Source organism: Anas acuta, chromosome 10, assembly GCF_963932015.1.
Source record: "Anas acuta chromosome 10, bAnaAcu1.1, whole genome shotgun sequence".
Taxonomy (NCBI): domain Eukaryota; kingdom Metazoa; phylum Chordata; class Aves; order Anseriformes; family Anatidae; genus Anas; species Anas acuta.
The window spans coordinates 18,499,561-18,512,335 of record NC_088988.1 but is presented as its reverse complement, the minus strand read 5'-3'; the positions used below and the strand labels follow the sequence as shown (position 1 = coordinate 18,512,335).

The 12,775-nt window shown below is 41.8% G+C and overlaps 1 protein-coding gene across 4 annotated transcripts in view; it reads right to left on the bottom strand.

Moving 5' to 3' along the window:
- The window catches only part of SIAH1 (siah E3 ubiquitin protein ligase 1), a 65,237-nt gene that overhangs the window by 11,491 nt on the left and 40,971 nt on the right, over positions 1-12,775 (bottom strand). Inside the window, exon 2 of one of the 4 annotated variants that reach the window (XM_068693897.1) lies at positions 10,926-10,985. The exons of 1 other annotated variant lie outside the window; for it this stretch is intronic. Coding sequence is in view for 1 of the 3 variants with exons in the window: in XM_068693895.1 (XP_068549996.1) it covers positions 7,473-7,578 (106 nt within the window). In the remaining 2 variants the exon portion in view is untranslated. Of the gene's footprint in view, positions 1-6,017; positions 6,273-7,472; positions 7,610-10,925; positions 10,986-12,775 lie in introns of those variants that run through there. 2 more of the 4 variants (XM_068693895.1, XM_068693896.1) reach the window with 2 other exon arrangements.

Here is a 12,775-nt window from a genome sequence, read left to right as displayed (position 1 = left end):
TTTCAGAAAATAAAACACAAGATATTACAAATGCTTCAGAAATGACAGGCACAAATACATCTTTCTGCCACTTCATGCTCCCTTTCTCAGCACTTTCTAGATGCAAACATTACTACATCCTTCTCTGCAAAATACCATCCCCTCTTCTGTTACGTAGTTAAAGCAAAACTTAAGTCTATGTTGCAGTGCTTGATCTGGAACACCAAATCCTAACAATGACTCATTAAAGCATAACTGTAAACTTCAGTAATTTTTAAAGTTTTTCTTCTACAAGAGTGTTATAAAGAATGTGTCAGCCCAGAAGATCAAGCATTCAGGAATTAGTTAAGAACAAAGTTGCATAGGTGACTCTCCTCTGCATATGAAGGAACAACCTTCATGAAACAATCTTTTCCCCCTGCTCAACTCATTTGGCAGAAGAGCATGTGTATACACATGGAAGAAGTACAATTGCACAAAGAACAGCAGTTTTTCTTTAAATTGAACACCTGATTTAAAATAAAACCAGGGCAGCAGCTGTTTTTGACATGCATCAAAATGCTCTTAGAATTACTGCTTCACAGGTGCTGTTTTAGAAAAATGTCCATCTAAAGTTCTGTTATGAAATGCGTACTTTTATTTGTAAAACATCGTTTTTAATGGTATTAATGATATACTTGACCTAGCACGAAGCCAAACTAAAATTTTACAGTACACCATCAACATCTGCCAGCCAAATTATCCCCTAGTCACACCTGTGCAACCAGTCTTCAAATTACATCCTTGGCGTACTTGCATAATCGCACAGATATCAGCCGTGGAGAGCTGAGCCATACACAAATCTAACTCTCAACTGCATTGACACTTTCACACTCCAGAATGGGAGGAAAATTCCTGTGAATTGAACTCACTTCGTAACTCTAATGATTTTACATATATACACACGTATATATGTGTGAATATTTTTCAAAATCAATACATAGAGATCATAGTTATATTAATTCAGTAATCAAAGGATTAGCTAGGAAGAGCATTTTCACTGCTTTTAACTGTAAAAACTCACATCAATTAAAAAAAAAAAAGATTTAATTAAACGAGAAGTTTACCACATGTACCTTAAAATGGGATAATATGTGTCAACACTCAAATGTATATGATAGTATGCTGCAAATATGATCTCCAAAACAACACTAGGTAAATTAAGAAGATACCTGATCCTAAGACTAGCAAATTCTGAGGCCTATGTCTGGTCAAAACAACCTACCAGCACCACCAAAATGGTCCATTTTCATAGACCAGAGGCCTGGAGTAAGGTCCGGGTGCTAAGCTGATACAATGAGTTATGGACGCTATTTTTTCAAAGAGAAAGTAGCATTGTTACACACTTTAAAGGCTATTAAATATCTTAATAGCACTTTTAAGAACTGCTCAGTTACATATTTGTTAAGAGCCTTCAGATAGCATTACAAACAATTAAAGAAAATGGTTTATCTACAGTACAAAGAACACTCCACCAGATACAGGCTTCATGGCTCCAGACACGTGCACGCAGCGTGTCAGAGTGCAATTCCACCATTTCTGCAAGGAACAAAAGCAAGCTGCCACCCAAAGGGACGGCTGTGCTGCCTGTCTTTCACACACTGGTCTCCTCTCTGTTTAAGGTAACGCATTCAGTAAAATCAGTCTTGCACAACTACGTGAGTGCTTACACTGGCACAAAGAAGACACCAAAAACTAGCCAGCAATGGAGGGCAAGACTCTCGGCTGTAAGTCTGCACTTAGACCGACCCCACGTGCTCCTAGGAGAGAGGATGACTTCTCTTGCAGCAGCACTGGCTCTTATGTTGCCATGCCGCAAGCTGTTCTGGGAAGCAAACCAGGTAATAGTTACCCATTTCTCACAGGTGACTGATTGGTTTTCAACTAAACCTGGAACTGAAACAGGCCTGTTTCACATTCACGTTGGTGCCAGCTTCACTGCCAGTGATAACACCGCTGTTACCACAGTAGCGTTATCACTGGCATCCTGCTCGGAGACTGTCTTCAGGTGCTGCAGAACCGTGCCCTCAGCGCAGGCCAGCTAGCTCAGCACTACATCTTCTGCTACTTCTTTTCTAGCAGTGATGTGTCAACAGCAACTTATCGTGTCGTTTAGAAATAAAGCTATCTGACTTCATATCACTACCGACATCACATCATAGCATAAAGCAACATGTACTGAGATTTACAAACCAACTTATAAACCTAATTATTTCAGTTATCAACCCCTTACAAAAAGCAGAAAACACAGAACCTTTTCTCATAACAGATCTGTGATACAGAGTCAAACAACAAGATAAGCCTTTAAATACACCTACATTTCTAGGCTAAACATCCAGCGATTTTTACATAAATGAATTTATTTTCAGGCTTTCCCTCCTCTAATTTAACACCAAGTTGCTTTAAAATACTCCCCTCTAGTCAAAACCTTTTCAATCTTTTGACAATCTGCACATTAGAAAAACTTAACATACAATTTTCCTTCATATATATTTTTCCTTTGACATATTTCAACTTTACATGTGTTTGAGAATAACTCTTAAAAAGCATGACATTGTAAATGCTCCTCCTTGACAGCACTCAAAATACAAACACTGGAAAGCCACTTCAGTCTTGCAAAGACTAAATGAATTTTTGCTCTGTTTAGCTCTATCCGTGAGAAATGTAGGAAGGAATATCAAAATACGAATTGATAGATTTTTATACCACAGACACCAAAGTTCAAAGAATTACTGTTTCACGTTAAAGGAGCTGATAACTACTTCTCTAAGCAACAGAAGCTACTGTAACACACTGCTTTTCGTGTCTCAGGAAGGTCACCGATTGTTATAAGAAAAAAAACAAACAACTGTTTCTAGGTAAAGCAAACAAAAAACGAAATGGTTGACAACAACTGTCAGGAGGTGAATTTGCTGTTCTAGATCAATTTCCCTGCAGAAATATGTATACAGTATTTCTTTAATGCATTTCCTGATGCAAAAAGACAAATACAATTGTCACCACTCAAATATTTTACTTCCCTACTGAAAGCACAGCCCAAATCAGCTTCTGTGCTCAGCTCTCAGCACTATGCTTCTACAAAGAGAAACAAGTCAAAATCAGAAACGCACCATTTGGTTAACTGTAATTATCTAGCACTTTATCAGATTAAAGTACTGTATTAGTAACCAAATCTCTCATTACTCCTGTAATAGCAAAAAGAATCACCATTTTATAGATTAACTCAAACCGGAATATACTTAAAATAGTTGTCCAGGGCTTTACAGAAACACAGCAGGCTCTCTGGCCTAGAACATGTGCGTTACGTGTGTGTGTGTGTATCTATAAGAAGTGTGGCATAAAACTAGAGAGTATTAATGGAAGCATTAATGACAGGTTTTGTCTTTACCGAGCATAGCTCACGTCTGAACACTGTAGCACGGTAGCAAATAACCTCAAGTCAATGACTTGGAAAGATCTGTTACAAACAGTTGGGAACTAAGAGGAAAAACTCAGGTAAACCTGCAATACCAAGTCACAGTGACCAGTATTTGTCTCTCTCTCTCTCTCCCCATTTTTAGTCCACCACGTGATATCATACACAGAGAACACAGACCCAAATTGCATTTCTGTCCTGACACTGTTTAAGATGTTAACAGTACGTGCACTTTGAAACAGTGTAAATTGCCTGTAAGTTTTCTTATTAATGCAAAACATTTTATTAAAGGTAAAAATGTCTTTACTTGCAGCGTATTTCTGCTAAGGGATATCTCCTACTATTTCTTTATCCCCACAAATATTTTTCACTTTTCTTAATACCATTTTTCCTTAAAAACAAAAAATAGCCAGTAACATGATGTCCTGCATATACAATGTTCATGTTTAATACAGCAAACTTCAGAGAAGAAATCCTGAACTGTGGGCCTTAACAGATGGCTGAGATGACTAGCGCTTGCTGGTGCCCTCACAGGGTACTTCACTGCCACTGGAGCACTTAACCAGGGATTCAGGGAACTCTGCAGTCAACAGCTGGAAACACCATTTTTACCTCAGCTGTTCGCAGGCTGGGAACGTGCACCACAACTGCATAACCGAGTTCCTTATGTGTGTCCAGGGTTTCAGATACTGTTGATTTACCTTGATCCTTCTGGTTCAGGTTAGCTCCCAAAAATGAGACAACCACTAAAGCAAAACACCCAAGGATAACATATTTGGCACAACTTAGTCCAGCTTCTAAAGCTAACAGTTAGAAGTGCAGAAACAATGTTACAAGCAGAAAAATAAAACAAAGCTCTTTTAATTTACAATTAAGAACGCCACATTTCTCTTAAGAGTTGTAAGGATAGTCTTCCAAGATGTGAGTACCAGAGCTCGCTCGTGAAACTGTCCCACTTGATTTCTTTGAGTGTTCAGACCAGGACGAGTTGCTTCTGATACAAACTCACCCATGCTCCCCTCTCTTGTGCATTACAAGCAGGTGTCTTTGATATCCGACTAGTAATACTTTCTCAGTTTGCACTAAGCAGACAACAGCAATAATGCTCTTGCTTCAGTACAGAAAGCACTTCAGCTATCTAAAATATTTACTTTCCTTAGTTCACACCTAGTTAGCTGGAGCCACTGGATTTCTGAGCTAACTCCTCTAGTACAGTCCAACACTACAGTATTAGAACCCTACCAACACAACCGATAAATTAATGGATACTGTACTCTGTGCATGCTTTCAGGATGAAAACACTCATCATCTCATCAGTATTAGCATTCTTAGGTCACAACAGGCTCCTAGAAGTATACTAGCGAAAGCCTTGTGCTTTCCTGCACTTCTCACTACTGTGAAAAGTGTTGAAGGCAATTACAAATGTGAGTTTCCACTGCAGTTTGTGTAATTATTGTTTCTAGAACTCAGTTTCAACATCAGTGTTGCAGCACAGAACAAGTGATAAAACCTGATCCGATCCAATTTCTTCTTTAGGTACACTCCCCGAAGTTGTTTTCTGCAGCAGAGACCTAGCCCAGAGGTCTGAATTTCACCCTAATATCAGCCTCAGTGTTGGAGCACCTGTACTCCAGTACCCCAAATCTTGAAGACCAGCTGGAAGATCTCAGGGCTGAGAAGAGCCCCTTCCCTTTTTCCTCCCCCTCTGGAATGCACCGTGCTCGCCTCAGAGCTTAGGAGGGAGATAAAGAGACAACTGAAACCACGCTCCTGCATGTGGAACGTCCCGTGTCCTTCATGACCTAGTCCAATTAGCTACGAGCCTCCTAATATCCACTCATCTGCCACCTTAAACAAATTAACTCACTTTATCTATTTATTTAGCGCATAAGTAAACGGCTCGTTACAGAGGGACGGCAGCGTTCACCGAGACTGCTTGAAGCAGAGCCGGAGCGCACCGCAGGAACACGGCGCAGCTTCACGAGCAAAACGTGCGGCGGCAATAGGCGAAAGGGCCGCGAGCGCAGCGCTGGAGCAGTCCCTGAGCTCCCCTCCCCTCCCCGCCGCGCTGCCCAACAAACGCTATTGTTTCCCAGCCGGGGGTAACCCGGGGGGGCGCAGGGGCCGGAGCCGCGGCCCCCCCGCCGTTAAGCTGGGCGGGCGGCACGGCCCCGCCGGGCTGGAGCCTTGGCGGCGCGGCCGGGCCCGGTTCCTCCCGCGGCCGCTTCCCGCAGCGCCTGGGCCGGGCGCGCAGGCCCCGGGCCGCCCCCGGCCCCCGCTGACCTTGGCCGCGCCGCTCCGCTCGCACAAAGCGCGGCCGGGCCGGGCCGGGCCCACAAAGGGGCAGCCCCGGGCGCGCAGGCCCGGGCCCGGCCTCCGCCCGCCGCACAATGGCCTCGCTCCCTCCCTCCCTCCCCGTAGGCCCGGCCGGGCGGCAGCAGCAGCAGCAGCAGCGGCAGGGCCCCGCCGCCCGCCCGGGCTGCGCTTAGGCCGCGCCGGGGCCTCGCGCGGGCAGCGGCCTGCGGGGCCTGCGGGGCCTCCCCGCGCCTCCCCTGCCCTCCCGCCGCCGCCGCGGGCCGCTCACCTGCGGGCGCCGGGCTGGGCGGGACCCCGCTGCGGCGGCCTGGCTCCGCGGATGGCGACGGGGCTGCGCGGCTCTCGCCCAGACGCTGGTGCCCGGCCCGAGCCCGCGGCGCGCTCCCAGCCGCCCGACGAGACACCGCCACGGGGGCGCGCCAGCTGCGGCGGAGCTCGGCTGCCTCCCTGCCTGCTGCTGCCAGGCGCGCTCCCGAGGCGGGCGGGCGGAGGCGCGCGCCCGGCGGCGTCCCCGTTCTTCCCCCCCCTTCCCCTGCCCCCGCCCCCGCCGCCCCGCGCACGCGCACCCGGCGGCGCCGCGCGGCCCGGGCTCGCCCCGCTGCCGGCACGGGGCCGGCGGCGCCGGGGGAACAAAGGCCGCGGCCCCCCTGAGGCACCGGGCCCGCGGAGCGATCCGGGGCAGCCCAAGTCAGCGCAGGCACCAGGCCCCGGGCTCGGCTACGGCGGCTGTTCTGCCAGAGGAGAGCCCGCGGTTATCGCATTTTCAAAACAATATTTATTTATTTATTTATTTTCTCCTGAGTGACCAAGCACTTTCTTGGTTGGCTGAATTGGGCACCCAGCGGGTTCTCAGTACCCTGCTCACAGCTTTCAGTGACCAGGCAGCACGGCTTTTTGTGTAACGTCCCTACGTCGCCCTGCCCCTTCTGCTCTGACTCGGAGGTTTTTAGGACCAGCTTTAAAGCCGCCTCTCAGCAGTGCATCGCTGTAGTGCTGCGGCACAACGTGCATCGAGCCCCCTTTGAGATCCTTCCCAAGCGTGCTACTACCGATTGCCAAAGAACAACAGCTACAGGAGTAAAACTTATCTGCACCTGCTTTCTTCCTGCACATCTCGAAGCTGTGCGGTGTGCTGCCTGAGCCTTCTCCTCAAGCCCTCACGAGGAGGCATGCACATAGCAACAACTGCTACCCATGGGGTTGACTTAGTGCATGCTGAAGGAAATACATCACGATGAAGTATTAGTTTTGTTGAGTAAGGACACGTGCCCAAAGGAACACATTATCCATAGTAGAGGCTTTTTTTCCAACTTTGATTTCAGTGCAGAGTAAGGCCAGGCATTTGATGTATTTTTAAACATACAGAAGTCTATTCAGTACTGGAAACTTCAACAAAGGTAGTTCCTCATAGACAAAGAGGGGAAAAAAAAGCTTCCCTAGCAGTGGCAATTACTGTTTTTAGACAGGAGAACCAGAATGCTTATCATTTCCAGCAGTCTGGGTGGTTTATTACAAAGTATATCTGTGGTTGAGGCTTTAATCCTGCAAACATGCACTAACATTTTGCTTTAAAAACAAAAAAAAAAAGTCTCACAGTCCTGTATCAGATCGATGCCTTGCTGTTTTATAAGCATTATTAAACATTTGCCTTTCACGGAATAGAAATTACTTCCTTGAGCAGTGAAACTAATTAAGCCCAGTTTCTATGGGACTTTTATCCTACCTCTTTCCTCACCACAATATCCTCCCACTTTGCTCCTGTGTTCTTGCTGCTGAAACGCCTCCAGCTTCCCCACGTCTGCACCCTTCTCAGTGCCCGGCTCGCTCATGCCTGTAACTAACAGCTGCCCCAGAGGGAGCCACCCAATGCAGCTGTGCGCATGCACCCACTGGTCCGTCACCCAGCTCACCTCTGTGCATCTCTGCAGCAGGCAGACCAAGGAGTTCACATTCCCCTCCTCTCAAGAGGACCCTGTATTTCAGCCTGGATTCACTATATTTTAACATTTCTCAAGAAAGGCAAAAGTTGAGGCTTGTTCCTCTCAAACTGAGGTGAAATTAGCCCACAGGTTCAAAAGTCAGCAGTGAGGGCTTAATAGAATAGACCCTATAGCAAGATTTCATGGGCCCCATTACAGTAGGAAATCAGGGTAAAAAATGTCCGAAAGGCATGTTAAAAGGTCATATAATCCATCTTCCTGCTGCAAGGTAGAATCAACTGTGCCTTCTTTATTCCTGACAAATGTTTGTCTCAGCAGCTCATTTAAAAAAAAAAAAAAAAAAAAAAAAAAAACACCCTCCTGTAGTAGAAATTTCAAAATGTGCCTTCTAAAGCCTGTTCTGTAGTGTTTATCTTCCTTACCATTGTTTCTCCCCACATATAACCTGAGTCTCCCATTTTAACTCCAGCCCATTCATAGAATGCTTCAGTGAACACAAAGAGTTTTTCCTCTGCTCTATTTTTGAAGACTCTAATCTTCAGTAAATTACATCAGTTCCCTTCCATCCATAGGTCACCACTGCAAGGCCTCTGATTATTCTTGTCTTTTTTTCCCTGCAACGGTTCCTTTTATTCTTTTTTTGACTATCGTTCTGGGAACTGGACACAGCACTCCCACTGAGGCCCTTTTAAATGCTGAGTAATAAAGGCTGACTCTATGGAGATGCTGCTAAATTAGCAGTATCAGTCAATGTTATAATTGCAAATTGAGGTTGGTCTTTTTAACATCAAGTTTTAATAATTATTAATCTAATGAGAATTTCTGTATGCATTGTTTAGTAAGAAAATAATTTATTGTCACTATGGAAGTGTAAGATACCACTGCTTGATAGAGTTATATACATGTAGACCTGTAGTCTAACGGGATTACCATGTTTCCTTACTGGACAAAAGCATCCATAAGTCTTAAGTTTCACACTAAGATATAATAAAGTGTTTTTTCTCTAAAATTTAGACAATATTATTTCTTAAAATATTATTTTGTATTTATTAAAATGGATAAACTGATTCACACTTCGTTGCTTTAATATTTTTGAAATTCATGTATATTATTTAATACACATGAGATTTTAAGTGGCATTTAAGTTATTAGTTCTGTGTTTATGTAAAACTCATTCTTTATTTCGAGACTGAAGATGGTATTACCAGCTCTATTCTCTAGATAACAGTGTATTAGCAACACATGGTAGCATTCTCTTGAGCTTTAGAAATACGATTGCTAATGGTTGCTGAACTGGATACTCAGATTTTGTGGCTGTATCTGGTTTCTTGGGCAGAAGCACTGCTTCTGAGCATTCGTAGTAACACTTGATCCTGGTAGCTAAGTGCCTAAGTCCTAAGCAAAGCACACAAAAATAAACTATTTTGTAAGCTTGCATGTAATATCACTGAAGCCAGCAAAAATACACATAAGTGAACTTTCTCCTTACAGCACTTTAGAGTGTCTAAAAGTAATTGAAGAATTGATTTTCGCCCAGTTTTGTATATCTGATTTTTAGTGCTTTTTTTTTTTTTTTGCATTGAAATTAGAACATTCAGCCATTAAGAAAAATGAGTACATAGGTCCAACAAAACACAATCATTTTGAGACTTGAGTAAGAGAAGTACCTGGACGTAACATTGTATACTTCTTACAAATTTGTGACTACACAAATTACAAAAGGAGATCTAAGATAATCATTCCTAAAAGTACTAAATATAGCATGATTTTACAAGAAAAAAATACTGTCCTTCATATGGAAAGTGATACATGCTATTTACAAAAATAAAAATATTTTTATCCTTTTTGTCTAAACAACTAATATCTTCTTCTTACATCTTAGCACATTAGATGCATTAGTTGGGATTTCTGCAGTCCACAATTGCCCAGTATCACAGAAACAAAAAATGACAAACTTTCAAAGTTTGTCTCAAACATTCAGTAGGGCTCTTAAAGACAGTAATACTGATTAAGATGGAAGACCAGTTATTGATCTCTGCTATCTCCCCTCCCCCCTCATCTATATTCTTCATTTCACAGGCTTCAAAACACCTACAGGTCCCAACCATTTGTTTGGGAACTTTCTGATGGCAAACAAACTCAATTAAGTGGAAGAATAGCACAACTACTTAGAGCAGTTCATTAAAAAATAAATAAAAATCTTACTTTTTCAGGTAAACGTTGATATCTGTTTTCATCCAATCATGCTTTTTCCTACAGAAATAACGTTCTGAACTGACAAGAACTTCACAAAAAAGCAGTTTGGGGTTACATTGAAGAGCTTCATATATAGACTGTTGAACTAAACATCATTTGTAAGGAAGCACAGATTCTCTGAAACATGTATGATAACCTACTCTTAATTGCAAAGCTTCACATATGTATAGCGTTGTCGACTCCTATAATTATATTGATAAATACTTAATATGACACAAGGCCCGTTTTTCTTCCTGCAAGGATTTCTTTAACATTGTTGGCATTGAAGTTGCTCCCTCAAATTTGGTTTCTACTAGAAAAAGGGAACAAAGCCTTCAAAAAGCAGAAGCTAAAGTTTCAAAAAGTTAAAAAAAAATCCCAAATTTGGTATTTTAAATAGATTCAAAATGAAGTATTTATTAATGTTATGTTAGACTGGTTGGATTAGACAGTCCTGATGCACCAGTTGACTCCATTGGATATATAGAAAACACGTTATAGTCTATTGTTAATTACTGAGCAGCTATGTACAAAGTCTTCAAACATTTAAAACAAAGCCTGAAAAAGTACCAGATTGTACTTAATAGTTATTATAATTGACTAATTTAACTGATATCAGTTATTTTGTAGAGAAAGATTTTCTGCATTTTATTTAACTTCATAAATTTGATTTATTTACGATTTATGTCCTTTTGCAGAATTTATAAAAACCCGAAATTAAAAGAAGAGGAATAAGGCAGTTTTTATAGAAAGATAAAGGGAAGACACAATAATTTTTAGGTTAGCTATAGACACAGAGTTAGGGATGCATAAAAACAATCTTATTAAATTGGAAAAAAAATGCTAAATGCTTTTAAAAAGTTATTCTGTGGAAGAAAAGGTGCCTTTACACTCTTTAAATCAGATATGTATATTACAGAAGCATTTTCAGAACTGTAGATTTCATACAATACCAGATCTACTAACTCTTCAGAAGCACTGTATAGTTATATAAGACTTGCCTTTTACCCCAGCCTCATCCTTTCTGGTAACAGCCAGCGGCTTGACATTTTGTAGATATCCTAGCATACAGAAAACATAGAATTAGCTTGCACGTGTTTTTTTTCCTTCCCTTTATGTAACATTTATTTAAAAATAAATATTAAAAACCTATCAACTAATAGTAACTCTAGCAACTCTGATATGTTATGGAGCTCCACAGAAATATTTGTGATCATCATATCTCTAGACAATTGTTATCTTGCTATTTTAAGTAGGAAACAAGTGGCTGTCTGCCCATATGGGTGAAGTAATTCATCTAAATTCTGCTTTAGAACAACAAGCTCTGATTTTTCAAGACAGTAGTAGTACACTATTAGCAACACAAGAGCCAACACAAGCACTGTCCTCCTGAGAATCAGTACGAATCCAGAGAGAGACTTAGAACCATCAAGTTCTTCTGCAAGAGTCCATAACTAGTCATTAGGCAAAATACAATTCCAGTCAGCACTGACCTGTTTTAGATTACAACTGCCTAACTAAATTTAAAAGCCTTTAAAACCAATTAAAATCTCCCAAATCACCCAGTTCTTATATATGTAAATATGCAGTCTTCATTTGACTCCTGAGTAAAGAAAGAAATGTGTAATTATATAGCATTTAAAATTGTTTAACATTGGAAAATTTCTGTGGACACGTAGCACACAGAACTATATATAAATTCATAACTGTGTAACAATTCAATACATCAATTACAAGATGAAAAAGTGATTCTAAAATAACATGAAACTTCCATAATAACTTTCTCTCATTTTGAGATTTAAATGTCTTTAGTACAGTTGAACAAGATAAGGTGTTTTTGAGGGTTTTCTTTGGCAAGGTTTTTGGAGGTTATGCCTGGGTGGAACAAATCAGTCTTGCACCATGACCTAAGAAAAACGTAACTGGGCAGTGGTAGGCAATTAGAAACAATACCAAGAAATAAGCCATCTGTTAAATAAATAAATAAATATGTTGACGTCAGAGACAATTACCAGATTTTTTTTTTTTCTGAAAGGCGAACTGTATAGAGATAATCAAGTGCTAGCTAAAGCCTAAATGTTATGTATAAAGTTCTCAAATACCTTTAATTTAACCCAGAAGCAAACAACAAGCAGTGTACACAAACATCTTTAGCTACTAGCACAAATATGTAATTTTTCAAAGAGGTACTGAGACCCATACTGAGCTTCAGTATAAGCAGTTCCTATCTGAATTCTTGCAGGTTTTGTTATGTTATATTGCTACTCATGGTTCAGGCAAACAGCCAAAGTTTATAGCCTTCCTAAAACATTTCAATCAGGGGAGACCTGTATAGGATTTAGGTGGGTCTTTGGCATAAGCCTATTTATTCAAGAGATTGCTTCCCTGAACATACTGAAGGGAAAAGGAGAGCAGCATCGCTTTCCTTGCTTACAAATTCTTTTTGTGCTTTTGTAAAATACTTCTGACAGAGGCTCATGGCTGCTCTTCAAGTTTTCTGATAAGAAAAAGCACATTAATCCCCATTTCTATGCTTGCAACCAGTTTCCTAAGGCACACGATTAACACCTCACTCCGGCCCTGCCACATTTACCAGTTCCCACTGTTCTGGCTCCCCCACCACACATGAATGTTGCATTGTTCCTGCTTAGCCCTTACTGACTGACTGTGCCCAGGCCCATGACTGAGCACAGTCACGAACATTTGCCAGAATAACAGCACTTTGAGAACACCTCCAAAGAAAATGGTCATGCTTCCACCCCCCACCTTCCTCTCACCATACAAACAGGGACAAAGTGTCCTGTTTTTCATTTTCTGCATGAATCAGTAAGAATGAGAGCACCAGCATGGG